Source organism: Anguilla anguilla, chromosome 1, assembly GCF_013347855.1.
Source record: "Anguilla anguilla isolate fAngAng1 chromosome 1, fAngAng1.pri, whole genome shotgun sequence".
Lineage (NCBI taxonomy): Eukaryota > Metazoa > Chordata > Actinopteri > Anguilliformes > Anguillidae > Anguilla > Anguilla anguilla.
In genome coordinates this window covers 56105043-56125813 of record NC_049201.1, presented here as the reverse complement: position 1 = coordinate 56125813, position 20771 = coordinate 56105043, and the positions used below count along the sequence as shown (strand labels likewise).

The window sequence follows — 20771 nt, the reverse complement described above, 5'->3', positions numbered from 1 at the left end:
TCCTGTTGGGGTGGGGAAAATAATATGAAGACTAAATTAAATGATAAAAGGGGGCCCACAGCTATTTTCTTTCAGGGGACCCAGAAAACATGACACCCTCTCTGCTGTACAATAGGGGAAACACATGCTAATGTAAGATTAAATCTTGGTTTACATGCAAAATAGTAAATAGATACTCAGAAAGTGGTGACAGACCAGATGGCTGGGTTAGGGAGATGTGATCTCTGGGCAGCCTTGTTCTGGAGCTGTCTCACTGACCCCGCCTTACATACAGCAGCCATGTTCTGGATCTGTCTCACTGACGCCACGTTACATACATCAGCCATATTCTGGATCTGTCTCACTGACCCAGCCTTACATACATCAGCCATGTTCTGGATCTGTCTCACTGACCCAGCCTTACATACCGCAGCCTTGTTCTGGAGCTGTCTCACTGACCCCGCCTTACATACAGCAGCCATGTTCTGGAGCTGTCTCACTGACCCTGCCTTACATACAGCAGCCATGTTCTGGATCTGTCTCACTGACGCCACGTTACATACATCAGCCATATTCTGGATCTGTCTCACTGACCCAGCCTTACATACATCAGCCATGTTCTGGATCTGTCTCACTGACCCAGCCTTACATACCGCAGCCATGTTCTGGAGCTATCTCACTGACCCAGCTCTACATACAGCAGCCACGTTCTGGATCTGTCTCACTGACCCAGCCTTACATACAGCAGCCATGTTCTGGAGCTATCTCACTGACCCAGCCTTACATACCGCAGCCATGTTCTGGAGCTATCTCACTGACCCAGCTCTACATACAGCAGCCACGTTCTGGATCTGTCTCACTGACCCAGCCTTACATACAGCAGCCATGTTCTGGATCTGTCTCACTGACCCAGCCTTACATACAGCAGCCATGTTCTGGATCTGTCTCACTGACCCAGCCTTACATACAGCAGCCATGTTCTGGAGCTGTCTCACTGACCCAGCTTTACACATATCTGCTGATGACCATCCTCATAACTACAGTAAAAACACCTTCCCTTAAATTCAGGGAGGAGAATTGCTTATTTTTCCAACCAATCATATTTCCAATTGCACTCCCAGTCTTACTGTGTAATGGCTGTGTGAGTGAAGCACTATCAGCCTTTGTTCACTCTCAGTTAATTCAACGGTTGTCACCACTTGTGCTGTAAGGTATGACACATGGCTCACTAGAGTGGCCGCAGAGGACCCCTGTGCTGGGCTCCTGCCCCCGGACACTGCATGCTGGAATGCAATCCGTTTCACTTTTTTGTGAAGTGAGTGGAAAAGGCGCTCACAGTAACTGAAAAAGACCAGGATAAATGCCATAAATTTATGGATGGATGTTTTTGTATTTCAGGAAACTAACTAAGGCTTTGCAATGACAAATCACATCACCTGCTGAAACTGGTGCCTTGTGCGTTCAAACAGACAAAAAAAAAAAACTACTCCTGTAGTCCTGGCCGCATCTCAAGCAAAGTTTGATAGTCAAGGCAGTACAGCAAATAAAGAAGAAGAAAATACATGCACAACCTGGTCTTCTTTGAACAATTATTTAATTTATGTTAATTCATTCTGTTAGTGTTCTCTTAAACACATGGCATTTCCAAATGTGATCAGCCCATGTGCAATGCTGTTAGGACAACTACAGGAATGAGAGTCGAGTCTTGCATGAAAAACACAATCTGATCAACAGCATTCTCGTGCTTTGTCTGTCACAATTGAACAAATGAATTAGCCAAAAAAGTCTGTGCAGAATTGTGGGAAAGAAGCTTTGACTGCTTCTGCCATGTCTATCTGCTGAGCCCCCAGTTTATCACTCATTATGGTCTGTAGTTCCACCACAAAGGGGACGCTAGTCATCTTCTACGAGCGGACCTGGGACTCCTCATCCTAAGCACAATGCCCCTGTATCAATGCCTCTGAGATTAGAAAGTGCAGAGCATTAAGGCATCAGCGTCCCACACGGCTTCACCCCAACTGGTCTAAAAGCAAATTATTGATTTTGAGTTACCCAGGTTTCCAAGCCCGCTGTTATCTCCCAGTCTACATACAGCTTTCCACTGTAATATGCCCTCCAATGATTCTCTCATTGTAGATGGTGATTGTGGCAGGATGGGTGTGCAAATATTTTTGGGCTATATTTATTGCTGAAAAGTAATGCTTTTGGGAGAGAAAAATGAGTTACTGTGTGATGAAACTGGGTGTGTAACTATTAGGATTGGACACGTTTTCAGAGAAAAGAGTGTTTGGGGACCTTGGAGCAGTGGAGGGCTTGATTGGTGTGTCATGTCCTTCTCAGCTTAGAGGTGGTTTTTACTCAGTTTTACTCTACGGGAAACAGTCCACAGCAAGCTGCCTTACATCATATCTTATCTCAGATTTGTTGGGCCTTTTTCTACAAACTCTTCACAGTCTTTAGAGAACAAATCTACAACCTCCTGCTAACCGATCAAGATCCCTCATCACAATGCTTCTTTGCCGCACGCTCTGAAGCAAATGAACTGAAGTGGCACCTGTGGCACTGACTTTGAATTAGATTGACAGACAAAAAGAACATCCTGAAAATAAAGGTAAGCCTTCTGCTAAATGTCAGCAGCACCAGATGAGCTGGGTCATAGGGGTAGACCATAGGGCCCATGGAGGGGTGGACCATAGGGCCCATGGTGGAGAGTTTCTTCTCAAATTATACCCCAGTTTTTTTAGGCCTCTAGTTCGATTCAGATCACAGCTCCCATACTCTCCTCCCCAGTTGGTTGTTAGCCATTACATGAAAGCTAGATAAAATGCAGACGACAGGTTGGTAGGACCTGCCATCAGTGTTCCCACAGCAGACTTACTACTACTACTACTACTACTAATACTAATAATAATAATAATAATCTTTTCTTCTTCTTCTTATTATTATTATTATGATTATGTTGTAGAAGTGTTGAGTCGTTAAAGCAGTAAAAACAGCAGCAGTTCAAGTAGTCACAGTAGTACACATAATTAGCGCTTACATAAAGATAAATTGATACTGGCCTTCAGAAGTACAAGTAATTTATTTATTCCGACGGAACTGGATGATCGAGAGTCTAAAGCACATTTAGTACACTGCGTCGGAAACTTCCACCAAAAGCATAACTGCATAAAAAGCTACAATGCTCGCCGCCATCACAAGAGAGCGCTGCTAACCGCACATAGCCTCGATCTGTGCTTCTAGCCGACAGAGAAGCTTGTAGGCTACGTTCTCTTTCTCTCCAAACAGGAAAAACGATCTGGTGGTCAAAGTATAAGTGAGCGTATAAGCAGTTCTCGTGTGTGTTTTTACGCACACGAGAACTGCTTCAGTCCTTTGCTGTTGTGATTTTCATTACAATTAATATTTACTGCATTCCACATAATCTATCTTAAGTGCATTGTGTAATTTCTCCTAAAATAATATTAAATGAAGAGCCACATAGGTAAGTTATTATTGATCTTATTTACATAGTTATTTCACAGTTACTTACTTGATGTATAATTAATTGTATTTTACTTATATGTAATTAACACTAGGCTACTATTGTGTTATTTATTTCAAACCTACCACTTAATTTACAAAACTCTGATTAAACGAGTTAAAAATTGGCACAAATAGCCGATAGATTATTTTGATTTAACTTGTTGATTCTTGGAAATCAGGATATAGTTTTCGTTGTAAGGGGTAAAAGATCAATTCACACTGTGCGCCTGCAGTCAAAAACCAGCGGTGCCCACCGTATAATACACAGAATGTGACCAACCAGTTTCTTGTTAAATTTCATCATCGCGCGGTATCACCTCCTAGAATATTAGCCGTTTTAATAATCTTGTGTCCCCTTGCCGAGCTGTCTATCCGTGCTACATCACAGGTTCCTTCAGACGGAAAAATAATTGGCCGTTTTCCTTATGCTTGGGAAGGGGAATCCATTGGGATTTGAATCCGCCGCTGTCTTTTCATGAAGCCTAACTCACGGCTGATTATATAGACAGATTGCATTGCGTACTGCATTAACATTCAATTGCTTTTTCCACGTGTGGGTTTTCTTCAGATATACATTCAGTTTCTTTTAGTCGAGCCGACATCAATTACATTAAACATAACCCTATATGGTAGATTGTATTCCGAAAAAAATCTGATTTATCAGCATCTTTATTTTAACATTTTAATAAATTAGGCTACTATTTAAAATTTTATTTTCCTTAAATTTTCTTAACCGTAGCCTATCATTAATGTCGTGGGATAGCATCTATCACTGTCCGCGTGTAACCCAGTAGGCCTACATATATACTCTGAAAAACTTTGTATGCATAGATGGTTAAATATCAGCTATTGAAGAGCTGAAAATAAAATGATCAAGACACATTCTTCAGAGGTAAGAAAACTAAACACCACAGGCGACAAGTTTCCACTGTTGTCTTTCACGCCTTTCGTCGAGCACCTCTCTGTTCGGCTATTATTTGTAAACAAAACCTTTTTCATTTAGGTCAGAGGAAAAATAATTGTTTTGAAGGGAAATAAGAAATTTTAACATTTTGGATTGGCTACGTAGAAAACGTTTGTTAATAAGATGAATGACAATTTAATAGCCCAATTTATTTGCCTGCTTTACTGGGCATTTTAAAATTGTTTTGCGTATGAAAGCAGTGTGTTGGTTAAACCACTATTTTCAAAAGTAGGCAATACATTTTTTTTTCGTGGCTTATTTTATTTTATTTTTTACATTATTCTACAACTGATAAACGTAAAGACGGGACATTTAAATGTGTTCCACGGTTAATTAACGAGCCACACCGTGCAACTTCAGCTTTGAACGCACGTGTCAGGGATAAAGACCTCGTAACTGGCTGCTAATGAGAAATCAGTTAGCTGTTAATGCGCTGGAGATCTGCTATTGAAATTAAAGCAGGTCAAAACAAGAGCCGTCTGGTGCCAATACACAACATTTTATAAAGGGGAGTACAGAACCAAACCGCACACCACGACTCCAGAGTGAACGTCATAGAGTCTCCCAAATTTTAATCTCGCGGTGAGTGCTGATGCATCGCCCACTTTCCGCTCCCAGTTATCTGCTCGGTTATCAGATGGGGGTGGCTACTCGCCGGCAAGAAGTTTCCAGTCTGCAACCTTTATTCTGTCAAAACTTCTAATTCTTTATTTTAAACCATTGTATTCACGCAAGTTTCTGTTACATATTTGCTATAATAGCATATTACGTACTTTATATAGCCTATTTATATGCCTTACATATGTACGTAGCCTAAATTTGCTTTGTATTTTATGGTATGAAGTCGAAATATTCTTGTCAAGTGATTAATTTGCCGCCTTCAGCACATTAATTGTGTACCAAACATTTATTTTAAAATAGTTTTGTTCCAGAATAAATATGTGCGTCTGAAGACAAATATTTCGTTGTAATGATTTCCTTAAGGCTCCCTACTATATTTTGGTTAATTATATATAATTGAATTAATATCAGTCGGTTCGGCCAATGGGCAAGGAAGGCTGAGTGATGTGTGCCTGTTTTTCCAAAGCCCCTCCCATGACGCTCACAGCAAATTGGGAGTGTGAATAAGGCGATCATATATAAGCGCTCCGGAACAATTTTGTCACTTGCAGATTATAACAGAAGTTGCGAAAATCTGGAGGTGTGGCTGCTTTGTAGGGCAACGCTGGTTAGTAGCAGGAGAAAACAGACACGGTCGCCAGGTAGCAGCTGAAGGCAGCCGTTGTGTTGCTTTTGGTCGCGTTCTTTACACCCGTTAGTTTAACAGGGGCTTTTTTGTTTGCATTGCTTTTAAGGATGCAGCTAGGAGAGGGAATTTTACCAAGCGCTACCATCAACTTGCCCAAGACCTTTTACCACCTTTCTCCCTCAGAAAGCAATCACAGCCCTGGATCAACGGCGTTAGAATTTCAGGAGGTCGATCGGACGGAATCTGAGTCAGGGAACGGGCCCAAAAAGTACTTGAGTGGTGGGGGAAACGCCATGCTCGGAGAGGGAGAGAGCGAGACCTTTTCTGGAACTAAAGCCGCTCCCGATGAACGAAAAAGTTCGCCTGTTGTCGAAGACGACCTGACCAGTGGCAGTCGGTACAACATAGATGGACTTGGTTCTGATAGATATTTTCTGTCGTCCTCATCTCAGCAGACAAACGATGTGGCGAACCCATGTTCCCTTTTTCCTTACGCAGGCCAGACGGGGACAGTTTATGCAGGGTCCAACGGATCCAGGTATTCAGCATCGCTTCACTATGGATCTGTCCTGCCACCCACTGGGTTTTCGTCTGCCGTTTGCGCTGGGCGCAGCCAGTTTGGTACAGGTTATCAATTTGGGCAAGGACCGGGGTGTCTCTACCCCTCGTACCCGAGCACGGGGACAGGAATCGGCTCTATGAATAACCCAGGAACAGGGACTGGGGTGAGAGCTCAAGTCTACCTCTGCAACCGGCCCCTGTGGCTCAAATTTCACCGACATCAGACGGAGATGATTATTACTAAACAGGGCAGGTAAGGCGATCGAAATCTGTGCTTATTTGGTTTGTTTTTGTGCATTTCGTATTTAAATATGCCCGTGCTATGTACTTAATTTCTTTTAACTAAACTAATAGTGAAAAAATACAATTATAGCCTACGCATATTTGGACTGAAGTTTATGCTTTTTAGTTTAATGCGTGTAGGCTACAATATAAAAAATTTTAATGGTTGCGTTTTAATCGTAAACGTGTTAATTTGAACCGTGTCGGCTTTTATAAAGCTTTGGGCGTATTTGTAGTTGGTGGCACTGACTCCTAATTTTTGAATGGTCTTTAAATTTTAAATTTCTGAAATTTGGCGATGAATTTGTTAGTCTACAATTTATTTAAGCGATTACTGTTTAGAACGCAACTCTATAAAATTACGGATGTGCGCATAGTATTAAATTCATATACTAATCTGTCGAATATCACGTGTAAAATGGCCATCCTTATTTTTATTTGTCTGGAAATAAAATATTAAACAAAATCCCCGTGCTATCAATCCATTAATTTCATTAAACCTCTCGTTTCTGTTGGCAGGCGTATGTTCCCGTTTCTTAGTTTTAATATCACAGGTTTGAGCTTTACAACCCATTACAATGTGTTTGTGGAAGTTGTGCTGGCCGATCCGAACCATTGGCGATTTCAAGGAGGGAAATGGGTTACCTGCGGAAAAGCGGATAATAATATGCAAGGTAGGAACATCTAACGGAAAATATTTGACAGTGTAGGCCTAAATGGCACAAAGTTAAAGTCGCCGGAATTAAATTTGTGACTGTACATGTTGTAATTTAATGGAAGCTAACTAACTAATTTACGTTTATTTTTTCCTCCTCAATTTCTAGCTCTAGTACCCGACATTAATTATGGTTTAGAAAATAAAACTGACCGTATATACCAATTGTTTGCTGTGAGCCTGTTTAATTGTTCTGGTGAAAATAATAATAATGGTGGTGATTATTATTTTTCTTTTAAGGCAACAAAATGTACGTCCACCCAGAATCTCCAAACACGGGTGCTCACTGGATGAGGCAGGAGATTTCCTTTGGCAAACTGAAACTGACCAACAATAAAGGTGCCAATAACAACAGTACACAGGTGAGGATGACTGAAGTGTTTCCATAATATTGCAAGAATGTATGGTTGTCAGGAGGAAGCCTCCTATTTAGTATCTAATTTGAATTGTGAATGAATATTGTGAGAATGCATATCCTTTTTTTTTTTTTTTAAACTTTGGGATTTGGATTTGGATTTGAAATATTTCATGGGATGGATCATGGAAATTTGTGCTCATGCATCTTCATTCAGCTCACTTTTCCCTCTGTTTAAGGTTTCATTGAAACCTGCTCAAATTATTTCCTTCAATTATGTGTGCACTTTACTTTCTGTGGAAAGGAACTCTGGAACATAAAAGGTTCCTTCGGAAAGGCCATCATTTTCTAAATGCGTACTGCTTGCACCAGACAGATGCTAAAGTTTTGTGTGTGTATGTGTTGCAATCTGCAGATGATTGTCCTCCAGTCTCTGCACAAATATCAGCCACGGTTGCACATTGTTGAGGTCTCTGAGGACGGGGTTGAAGACGTGAACAGCGAATCAAAGACTCAGACCTTCACCTTCCCCGAAAACCAGTTCATTGCGGTCACCGCTTACCAGAACACAGACGTAAGAACCCTGCCTGCTTTGACACAGCCATTTTCCACTGTCCAGTTTTAACTTCCGCCTACACTAAAGGGACTTGCCTAACTGCCTTGCTTTTCCTCCCTCATTTTACAGATCACGCAGCTGAAAATTGATCATAATCCTTTTGCTAAAGGCTTCCGGGACAACTATGATTCGTAAGTGCTCGCACCTTATGAGTGCACCCCCCCCCCCATCCCATCCCAAGACCGAAGCTTCAGATTAAATTCTCAATTGCTTCGGGTACCTTGCGCAAAGCCCATGACCCCTTTTGTTGCATGTATTTTCACATAAATGGATTTAATTGCAAAACCTGTAAGTCTCTCTGGACGAGAGAGCATATGAGTAACATGATTAAATACCCATCTCTTGTGCTCGTCTATAAATGGCTGTGTTTCACAGAAAGGCCCTGGGCTTCTCCCCCTCACTCTTATTTCTGTAGAATGTACACCGCCCCGGAGAGCGACAGACTGACCCCGTCCCCCACCGACTCTCCACGCTCGCACCAGATTGTGCCGGGAGCCCGCTACGCCATGCAGCCTTTCTTCCAGGACCAGTTTGTCAACAACCTGCCTCAGAACCGCTTCTACAACGGCGAGCGCGCCGTGCCGCAGACCAACGGCATCCTGTCCCCGCAGGCGGAGGACGCCAGCGCGGCCGCCACGCAGCGCTGGTTCGTGACGCCCATGCAGCAGGCGGGCTCCAACAAGCTGGACCTGGGCTCCTACGAGGGGGACTACTCCAGCGGCCTGCTGCCGTACGGCATCAAGTCCCTGCCCCTGCAGACCTCCCACGCCCTCGGCTATTACCCCGACTCCGCCTTTGCCTCCATGGCGGCAGGCTGGGGGTCCAGAGGCACTTACCAGCGGAAGATGACCACAGGCCTGCCCTGGTCCCCGAGGCCCAGTCCCACAGGCTTCGCCGAAGATCACCTCTCCAGCAAGGACAAGATCCGGGAAGACGGGAGCAGCAGCGCCGCCTCATCCACCTGGATCGAGACGTCCCCTTCCCTGAAATCTTTGGACTCGACCGACTCCGGTGTATATTCTATGGTCTGCAAGAGGAGGCGCGTGTCTCCCGGCAACTCCAGTACAGAGAACTCTCCCACCATTAAATGTGAGGACTTGACTACTGAAGAGTACAGCAAAGAGCCCTCCAAAAGTATGGGTTATTATGCCTTCTACACAAGCCCATAGAGTATTTTATTTTATTTTTTTAAATGTTGATGGCATCCCCTTTTTTGTATTCCTATTGGAGTGCCACTCCCATTGCCTTCACCCTGCCCCGCCCCAGCTCCTCCATACCCCCTCAATTTCAGCAATGTGCTACCGTGTAACTTCTGAAGGTGCCAAAGCTTTCGATGCTCCAAGCAATTTGTGCTGATATTTGCCCCTCGATGTGACCGATGTTATATTTTTTTGATAAGCATGTCCCTCCCCTTCACTTTATTTTATACAAATGTGATTTTTATTTATTGAAGGATCTTTTGCTGTACAGTATTTGTGCACTGTAGAATGTGTTGTCAACATGGCAGTGTTATAAGAATGAGTAATAAAACCCATGCTTTTCAGAGCCTGTTTTCCTGATGGCTTTTTTTTCCAGAATTAGAATTTTTTTTTTTTTTTTTTTTTTGACTGTACTTTTGTGACACAACAGAATAATTGTTTTCTTTTCCTACCTAGCTATTCGTCCGTTGCCACAAGAAGCGTTACGCGTTTAGACGAATGTTTGGGGTGAATGCGAATTGGATTTTTAAAATATTGATTTTTAAAATTTTTTAATATAAAACAATGTGTGGCAGCCCGCGCCCATCGTAGCCTATTCTTTAGCCGATGCAGAACTTATCACGAACTGGATATACAATATATTTAAGCGTTGTAGCTATATGAGAACTTGACGGTGAGTGAAATTTGTAGGATTTCGTTTTGAAATCCGGTTAGATGAAACCGCGAGCATATGTGCGGCGGCTTATATAAACACCCAATAGGTTAGCAGTCTAAGCGGGGAAACCCCGCTGAGAATCCAAATCCGTTTCGTGGACTTTGCTATTGTTTTGCAGCATAGAGTTCAGGTTCCTGGGCGGACACTGTTGAGGGTCTCACGTTGTTCTAGAACCATACAATCGACAGTGGACAAATGGTAAGGTCTGGGTTCAAGCAACGATCGATATATGCTCATGTGGCCTGTAGGCCTACCAAAGGGACTGTAATAGTGACATATGACCAGCACCGGCAACGACATTTAACCTACAAACGGGCGAGCATTGGCAGTTCTAGCTTACTTAAAAGTAGCATGGCTGTGTACCCCATAAAGCACTGCAAGATGACTGGGACGTTGGTCTACATTTCTATTTAATAGCGTGCTCGCGAGGCGTGGTACAGGCCAAGGCTATCGCGATTTTGTAAAGGACTTTTTTGAGCGTGGGGGGAAAAAATGTACCAGGTTCTTTTTGATGTGCATTTATGGGCGGTACCTTTCAGTTTTTACACATACTTTGTTTTATTTGTAAATATTCTTTGTAACAAATCATTGCGGATTGAGTTCAGTAAGGTTGTAGGAGGCTGTTATCTGTTGGCAATTAACAGAACATCGACATGCGTTTGTTTCTGTCTATTTAAAAAGAACACAATGTGCTATATATTCGAAAAAGTATGCGTCGGTAACCTAAGTTTTAAGACCGACTTTCCGGGGTGGAATTTTCAAGATCGCGCGCTTTCAAAGCAGTAGCTTTGCTCTTTCTGCGGTTTGAGCTCTATAGCCGCTGTTCGGCAGAAGTTGCCTGAGGACTGCGCATCGACCGCAGCCTGCTGTTTTTCATCAGATCATGAGATGATGCTTATTTTTTCATAGCTTTGTATTGTCTTAACTGATTGTGTTGGATTTGTTTCTTCGAGGGCAAATTGTTTTCTCCATATGCAATAACTTTCAACTGATGATCTATTTATACATCTGCATTAAATCTTGCAATGTAGACTAAACTGAAGTACAAGTTACATTTACACTAAGGGGGAGATATGGTGGGGATGTGTGCGCGCGCGTTATTTTCGATAATTTACGTAGATTAAAAAAAAAAAATATATATATATTTTACCAGAGCTATGGTTGTGAAACAGGAAAATATTGGTCAGGAACGACATTATTTTGTCGTTAAATGTCTTTTGCTAAATCTTGTAGCTATACCTGCACAAATATTTGGATTTTTGGCCTTTATTTATAAAACAGTCTACTTACGGTGTACAGTCTACCTACTCATCACCGCAGAGATTTGTTTCACCCACATAAATAGTCTGTAAATATATCTGAAAAAACAAAACTTTCTTTGCGTTAGTCATCACGAAAAATGTCACCTCTTTAAGCCACAAGTATCACCTAGGCCTACGGTTTCTTCCATATAGCTACTTTTACAAGAAATCAGACGACCGAAAATCGTTTTTCCATAAATCGTAAATTTACGATTTGTGTTAAGCCACAGCCTTATTAAAACAACGATTGGAGCCAGGAAGGAAAATGTAGGAAAAAAATGTTTTAAATTTATATCAGCTATATTTGCATCATAATGCCTTCGGGGACGTTCGCTGTTAGATCTGTTGTATATCAGGGAAATTGTAAAATAAAATAAAGTAAAATAAATAACGAAATAAAAAGGAACTTGCCAACTTTAACGTGTAGCTTACTGTCAAGAGTAGCAGCGGGCTATAAAGTTAGGCTGCTCAGAGTGATATATCTATCTAGGCTGCTGTGAAAAAGAGCGCCGTAATTGGTTGATATAGCCTACTGGGCTATACCCTGCGGCAAATTCATTTTTAGCAATTGTTTACGGATTTAACTTCTAGGTTTGTTCCATGTATTTCTTTCTGAAAACTTACTCAGATGTTTTAAGATAGCATTTTCGAGACATGATGCTTTGGAATTTAACCTGTGGCATATGTTAGCACACATTTGGTTCCGTTTGTTTTTATAACGTGATACAATCCATATATTGGATAGTTCTAAGATATAGCCTAAGACATTAAACGTGGGTTGCCCTCTGCAGGCTTTGTTTTGGTCAATATAGTGCGGAAATCATGTCTGCAACAACTAGCCCAGTGTCACAGTACCTGGACCTAAAACTAACCTGAACAGTAATGTTATAAATTCATGTCTCTGCGTGCAGAGATACGATTGGTGCTCAAAATATGTACACTGCAACTCGGAAGGAGGCGGAATTTTGTTATGCTATCGGCTCACAAAAGCTACACTGCATGTCACCTGCCAGTCAGAGCAGGACAAGTTTTGTCTCAGAGACCCAGGGGGAAAACATTGAACCGTGTTATTATCAAACGACATTTTTGAGCGTTGACAAAAGTCTGTAATTATCTTGCTATAAAGCGAGGTTTAAAGTCAGTTTCATGCTTTTCTAATTTAACTTATGATTTCAACGACCTTCAACAGGAGCTATACGTCAGATATGACTACAATATATCTGTCTTCAAGCTTGTGATACCATCAGCATGGTAACAGAAACACGGGCACTGACTCTCTCAATGAGTGTTTTTCAGAAAGATTACAGTACTTTTGCAAAAGTGCATTTACGGTCATAAGCAAATATAATTATTGCTCAGTCACTGATAATGAAAAAAAGTATGTATTTTTAATCTAGTAATATAGCATTCATACATTTCTGAGTTACAGGCTTTCATATTACATTTGTTGAAATGCATATCACAGGAGACATACACAAGAGTATAAAATGGCTGTATTTTTAAAAAGATATTGAAGAAATATTATTCTGAATCTGCTGTTTCAGACTACCCACTGCAAAGTGGCTTGTTGAAGTCTGTGGTGGAAAATTAACTCGAAATCATTCTTAGCAATGGAGGTGTTGTGGTAGCTGCTTGTATCTGATGGCAGTCAGTGAAAATATTTTACTGTGACACCTGAACTATGGAAGGAACTCTGTACATTTATGACAACACTTCCTCAACAATTCAGACAGAGAGGAGGACCACACAAATATATATTTAGGATCTCCTAATTTAGTTACATTGTCAACGGACTGACTTTTCAGAAACAGTGCCAATGGTGTTGATGGGGACTGAAGTTTTAACAACTCTGATTACCTAATACACAGGGGTCAACTCAGGCTACCTGTTTTCTATTGGAGGCAGAAGAGCGGGAGACAAAGTATCATCATATTTCATTTTGGTCCTTAATTTTGAAAAAGAATTTAAAGCAAGAATGACCTTTTTCATCTTGCAGATCCCAGTCAAAAAGCAAAAAAAAAAAAGTCATTTTCACTTCAGTGCATTGAGCATTGCCCTGTGTGTTTGAGCGATGCCCTGTGTGTTTGAGCGATGCCCTGTGTGTTTGAGCGATGCCCTGTGTGTTTGAGTGTTGCCCTGTGTGTTTGAGTGTTGCCCAGTGTGTTTGAGCGATGCCCTGTGTGTTTGAGCGATGCCCTGTGTGTTTGAGCGATGCCCTGTGTGTTTGAGCGATGCCCTGTGTGTTTGAGTGTTGCCCAGTGTGTTTGAGTGATGCCCTGTGTGTTTGAGCGATGCCCTGTGTGTTTGAGCGATGCCCTGTGTGTTTGAGCGATGCCCTGTGTGTTTGAGTGATGCCCTGTGTGTTTGAGCGATGCCCTGTGTGTTTGAGCGATGCCCTGTGTGTTTGAGCGATGCCCTGTGTGTTTGAGTGTTGCCCTGTGTGTTTGAGCGATGCCCAGTGTGTTTGAGCGATGCCCTGTGTGTTTGAGCGATGCCCTGTGTGTTTGAGCGATGCCCTGTGTGTTTGAGCGATGCCCTGTGTGTTTGAGCGATGCCCTGTGTGTTTGAGCGATGCCCTGTGTGTTTGAGTGATGCCCTGTGTGTTTGAGCGATGCCCTGTGTGTTTGAGCGATGTCGTGGCTTTTAGCTCAGTCTCGTCACAGGCTCCATCTCTCACTACAGCATTGCTCTGGAACACTTTTGTGCTATATGAACATCCGCATTGCTCTGCTCCGTGTGCCAGCCTCGGAGGGTCTTGGAGTGCTTCCATTTCTGAGGCTCCTCTCCTCCTCTTCGTTTTCTCCCATTTGAATTCATTTAAATACCGCAGCACATTTGGCGCTTTATTTTTAGTTAAGTGTGCTGTCACGCTCCTTGACTGAAACCTAAGTGTCTGACTAACTCCAATTAACACCTGCTAATGATGTAGAGTTCTGGTGCTCTGCCGGGCGTCAGACGCCCCAACTTCTGCATAAATGTAACTAATTAATCCTCCCAGGAAGGCTGCCAGAAATTGAATCTAAGGTTCAGGAGGGGGGAGGGAAGGGGGGGGGGGGGGGAGCAAAGTGAAGGCGTAGTCTGTTTGTTTGCTGTTTGTGTGAGTGGGTTGGGGTTCAAAGCTCCTGAGAGGGGTAGGGGTAGGGGTCAGGGTTTATTGTGTAAACAATTTTAACTCAACGACATCTGAAGCTGCAATCGCGCCTGCTGTCTGGCAGCACAATCCGGCTGTCTCTGAGTCACATGACTGATGATTTACTTCCTGTGTTCCACCATAAACCCCAAGTCAGTTTCCAGCAGGTGGCCTGACTTTACAGAGCATATCTATCTATCTATCTATCTATCTATCTATCTATCTATCTATCTATCTATCTATCTATCTGTCTGTCTGTCTGTCTGTCTGTCTGTCTGTCTGTCTGTCTGTCCATCATTGTATCTTATCTGTATGTCGATGTCTGTCTTTCTGTGTGTATTGTTTCTATCAATGTCTTTATTGACATCAACTTATTTATCTGCTGTGTCTATTTCATTATCTGTTTGGCAGACAGCTTCAAGCAGGGAAACTGCAAGCAAACAAATTGAAACAAGTTAAATTCTCATGAATATGAATATTAATTTAATATTTATATATAAAATATTGTCAGTCAGGCAATCCAGGCTCCTTCACGTATGCCTTGTGGAAAAAGGAAAATCAGTGACATATATACGTATGAGTTAAAAGAAAGAACACAACTGATCTTGCGACAGTGAGCCTGATGTTTGTGGGAATCAGACCTTATTAAACAGGCGAGGATTGAACATTTGCACATCTCACCTCTCATTAAAGCCGCACGGCTCCCGTTATCACTGAATCATACTCGATGCATCTTTGATTAAGGCTCATATGCACAGGCTGTGACGTCTTATGGAACAGCCTTTTTTCCAAATGGTATCGGCTGACATTTTTCCATCATTTTGCTCTTTATGCAGAAAACATCTGTATGATGCAGAGACGTTGGCTTCCGTGACCAGTTGACACCTTCGTCTTTCTGAAAGTGGAAATGATTCTTTATTCTGTGCCGTGGCATTAGAAGTGAAGTGTCTCTGCCAACATTCAAACCTGCAACCAAGAGACACCCAGGACTCCTGATGGCCTCTCTAGGCCTCTCTATATATGGCCTGTGTGTATTGGCCTCTATGCTGTTAGTGATGTTCATTGTGTCACTATGTTGAACAGAATTTAAGCTGGATGAAATGTTGCGTATTTGAACTTCCCCTTTTGTTAAGCCTTGATACTTTGGTGACTGCTATAACTGCACAGTAGGGGGCAATTGTCCTTCTAGGCTAGGTGCTGTAGGATTCCACCAAATAACTAGTGCAGTGATTAGGACACTTTTCTGCGGGGACATATCTTAGGTGAGAAATTAATCCAAGGTTCTTTTTTTTCTGTGGTTGCTAGGGTTTCCACGTCACCTTCTGAAAAGTAATGGGGATTTCTCCTGTGTCCTGGGCAAATGCTAAATCTAGCTCTCCAGCTATCAGATTATCCTGCTTTTAAATTTGAAAAATAAATCCCTGACTTGATATCGCAGTTAAGGTGTGGGGCATGTTCTGGTTGTCTCCGGCCTGCAACCCATGAATATGTTGAAGAGCAATGTTAAAATTTATATAAATATGTTAATGACCCATTTTATTTTCTACTCTCGCCTGAGGACATTGCAGCAATAAGAACTGGCAATTACAAATGTGTAGAAGAATGAATAATCAAGGCAAAAATGTGATGGGCTCATGAGGGAGTCAAGACTTAGCCTCAATCCTGTGAGGATCCAATGAAAGGGACATCCCTTTTCACTGAGGTTAGTGGCTGCCCATGTAAAGGGTAACCTCTTTGGTATTACTGCTCTATGTTCAAGCGATGGATCTATATATGGGAGAAAACTGGGGACTGTTTTAAGCAGATCTCTGGAAACAACAACAGGTCAATAGACCTGGTGCTTTCAGCAGCCACTCATGCACAAACAACTAATCAATATACACAGCTGCAGCACGCTCGTAGAACGGTGTAAACCATGTCAGAGTTGTACAATCGGCAAGACCAGATACATTTTTACTCCCGTTGCTTTGTTTTTTGTGCCAAATCCGAATGGAATCGCAGCCTTTAACTGCAGAGTGAGCTGGGAACGCAGCCATGTACCACAGAGAGAGCACAGGCCTTCGAATCGTACGACAGAGCAATTTCAGGGGGAAAACATGGAGGCTGCCTCCCCCGGCTGTTTCCTCACCTTCAATAAGAAGACTTCTCCTTCTGTTCCAGGTGAGCCGGTCGCCCTGGGGGCCGTCCGAAGCATTAGTCTCAGTGTCATCGGCTTCTCCTTTAAGAGTAGCTCAAGGGCAGCGATATGGAAGCAGGCTGGCGTGTTGTGTCGTCTGCCCAATGTGTCTTTACATATAAATATTTCTCAGAGTGGGTCACAGGAAGGCTAATTCCATTGTGGGGGAGCATGGTGTGTGTGTGTGTGTGTATGTGTGTGTGGGCTGTGGGCTGTGGGACTCAGGGGGTGATAGTTGGTGGGATTGTATTTCCTTTGGGCTGAACATGTCAACTGGTGTGTATTGCCTGACACCTTGGTTGCACCCAGATATGAAGTTGTGAAAAGGCGTTTCTGAAGAGATGTCCCTGAAAATATATGCCAGTAAACTGTAAATGTATGAAAGCAGCATTCTGTTAGACAAAAGCGACTAATTTTGTTATTAGAATAATTACGTAAAAAATAAATATTTTTTATTTCTGGTAGTGCTGTAATCGTGATACGGTTTATCTGATTCGTGTTCATGAAAAGATATTTGTAAGGTATAGAAACCACTATTCTGAAATTTAATACATTAGCAGCACAGTTCTCAGTTTTTCTGAAATATTTGCATATGTAATACAGGAAAATAAATAAAAGAAATGTAGGCAAGAGAAGACAGAAATAAAGAAAAAATATAGTTACGTAAAATCACAAAGGTGAAGGCACTGAGGTTAACTAGTTTTGAGCTTAGACTATGTCCTCAGAAGTAGTCATGTGTGTCATGCACACACACCTTGGGCCAGGTAATTCTGTAGAATCTGTGGTGTTAACATCCTGCTGCCTGGCTGACATTTCTCAGCGCTTTTGTTAACCCAGAACACCCCCCACCCCCCACAGATGGTCTGCACTTGTCTGTCTTAAGGTATGAGAGACTACAGCTGTCTCCTCTTGAAGCGACAACACCTTCCCACACACATACACACATGCCACCAAGCATGCACGCGTACACACACCACACATTTGTATGCACAACTAAACACACACACAAACAAGTACAGGCCACACACACACTTTAACAACTAGAAAGTAGCAGGAGCCAGAACAAAAATAAAGAAACAAACCAAAAGGAGTGTGTACTTAGTGTGTGTAATCTGCTTTTAACAACACATACTCATACATAAAAATAACTCTTAAAATATTTTTGGTATTTTTAGCTACACATGCACACATAAAACATATGTAATATCTTATTTTTAAGCAACTGCCAATCATGTGAAACATATTAGCATATGTGTGCATTCACACGGGTGAATGTGCATCCACAAATAAAATTCTCTTGATATTCTCAGTAGCATATGCAGTGCAATTAAAAAAGTAAGTGGTTTTTAAATGTTATCTTAAAAAAAGGATCGGACAAAATGTGTTTTTTGGCTCATATTTAAAAAAACTTTTTTTTTTTTTTTATCTTACTCTGGATGGATGTACACACCTAATACATAAGTTGATGGCCAACCATAATGCTTTCCCCTGAATTCACATTATTGTAGACAGCCTTTTCAAGAAAGCATGGCATACCTCAAGGGCTAAGCAGCTGTGGCACTGCTGTGCATACCTGCTACTTAGGACCACGGAAGGGAAGGTATCGTATAAAATTGTTATACGGGTAAGAGAAGCATGGCAGTGGGTTGGTGGGATCTTGCTTTCAGGACCTCGGATAGCTCCACCACCACAGGGATTCCAGCTCATCCAGTCATGAAAGGAACATGCTGGATCTATCCTCACACAGGCGTTTTCATACACAAGCACAAGCCTTCTGATTTATTGGCCAGGCGTTTGGGGTGGGGGTGGGGGGTTTCCTTCATTCTGGTGCGAATTCCTCCGTCATCCATCGAAAAGGTCTTTCTTGGCCTACCAGGCCCTTCATGATTCCTGAGCTCACCAGCGCTGTCTTTCATCTCAATGATGTTCCAAATAGTGACTGTTTTTTCTTATTTCTCAGCCTCATAATGGCTTCCTTGACTTTCATTGGCACAACTCTGGTCCTCATGTTGACCAATGCTGATAGCAGACTCTAAAGGCAATCAAAAGGCTAGAATCAAAAATAGACACTGAAAACCCACTTATACCTGCACTAAGGAAGCAATTGAACACACCTGACTGATCTGAAACAGTTGTAAAACCATTTGTCCTAAACATTATGATGCCCTGAAAAAGTGCTGTAATTTCTACATGGTGAAACCAAAAAGAAAAAAAGCTGAGAATCTTCACATCATCTACATGTGAATTGTTTGATTACAAATTAAAAATTGTGGAATACAGAGCCAAATAGAAAAAAAATGATGTATTTGTCCCAAACATTATGGAGCTCACTGTGCATGCATTCATATTCCTCCACATATATCCTCATGAGACACACAAACAAACATTCTCAAATACTGGCATGCATCTCCACACAGACACTTTACATATGCAGATTATTCTAAATATATTTTTGCATGGTAACTGTATTTGTGTTTATAATCACAAAGTAATAACTATTGTAATGGTAATAAATAGCTTTAATGATAGGGTGGTATCAGTGCTCACCTTTCATATTAGTCTTTAGAAATTTCCATGTTTTTTAAATCAGTGAACATACGAAAAAAAAACTAAATTTCTGAAGCGGAAACAAAGAACTAATACATGATAACACCATATACAGTAAAATTGGATTTAAAAATACTGAAAATTTTAGAAAATGCTGAAATTGATTTCCAGACGCCAAAAGCCAACCACTTTTCAACAAAAACCCTTCCTCTTTCAAAAGTTCCTCTTTGCAATGTCTGAATCTTTATCTCACAGACATTGCGAGATAAAAAATAAAAACATTGTTTTGAAACACGGTTCTCTTATATCTGACCCAAAATGGATGATTATCTATTTTTTTTCATAAAAGCTAAATGATTTGGCATTCCAACCAGTTGTGGTTTCATTCATTTTTGACTTTTATAGTTTCATTTAAAAATACTCATGTTGATTTATCTTAACAACGAATTATGTTTAATGTTTTACAAAATCAGCTTTTTTGGTTTGTGATTTGAAAAGATATATGCAACATGAATGCTTCCGATCAACGGTTGAGAAAGACTTAATTTAGGGATTGTGAAAGGTGTGAGCTTGTTCTGTAGAGCTCAGCTCAGTCTCTTTGACGATGCGTGAGCTGCTGCACTCGTTGTGCTGGGGTAAAGAGGAGGGAACGGTCCTGAAAGCATTGTCATGAGTCAGTACATTATGTTATTGTTTGATGAACATTGCAGACATCCTGATCCAAATGTTATAGCTCTTACATGTCTACATATTGTCTAGTCATTTAGCTGAACATATATGCAAGCATTACTTCAAGGGAACCACAAGTGTCTCCTTCAGGAATTTATCATGCATTCCTTCAGTAACAAAAGCAGATCCTTCAGCACATTGACACACTGACCCCCGGTCAATAATGGCCTGTAACAATTCATGCACTTGAAAGAATAACTTGTGTGATTATTTTATTCTTTATTTGATTCGATGCAGAGACAGACTTTCTCTGAACAAGCTGGAATCTACACAGGGATGGGAGGACGTGTCAGCTGAGGCCTGGTACTCCATTGGCTTTGGCATCCCCTGCAATTAACCACCGCCAACCCTAACCTACCTGCCAAACTCCTCTTGCATCTTGGCATTGCCTGACTTCTCTTTCTGAGCATCACCATCTTCTCTCTTCTGAAATCAGTCATGTGCGGGAGGATTCAGGCAATAGGATGAGTGTAGATTTTTTAATCACTTAGTATCACCCTGCATATTCATTGTTACATGCTTGCTCTCAGAGCAGGAAACCCAACTTACTGTGTGCGTGTGATGTCTGTGTGAACAGTAGTGCATTTACATGGTGCTGTTGTGTGCAGAGTGTCAGTAGTTTATATGTGTTGGCGTTGTCTGTGTGTGGGAACTTGAGGTAACCCGAGTTTCGCACTCACAGGGACCAAAGGTGAGAATTCCAATCTGACACAGTCAAGGGGTGCAAA

The 20771-nt window shown here is 41.7% G+C and overlaps 1 protein-coding gene across 6 annotated transcripts; it reads left to right on the top strand.

Annotated features, from left to right (window-relative positions):
* Window positions 1–3328: 3328 nt before the first annotated feature.
* Window positions 3329–9792, top strand: LOC118212847 (eomesodermin-like). Of its 6 annotated transcripts, none has more exons than XM_035391275.1 (7): window positions 3329–3463; window positions 5901–6531; window positions 7080–7234; window positions 7516–7637; window positions 8046–8204; window positions 8316–8377; window positions 8662–9792. In XM_035391275.1, the coding sequence occupies exons 1-7, from the start codon at window positions 3448–3450 to the stop codon at window positions 9413–9415; spliced, it is 1899 nt and encodes a 632-aa protein (XP_035247166.1). In that variant the 5' UTR covers window positions 3329–3447; the 3' UTR covers window positions 9416–9792. The 6 variants fall into 6 exon arrangements, with proteins under 6 accessions (XP_035247166.1, XP_035247157.1, XP_035247148.1 ...); XM_035391266.1 differs by having other exon boundaries at window positions 5824–6531; XM_035391257.1 differs by lacking the exon at window positions 3329–3463 and adding an exon at window positions 4868–5050 and having other exon boundaries at window positions 5824–6531.
* The last annotated feature ends 10979 nt before the right edge of the window (window positions 9793–20771 follow it).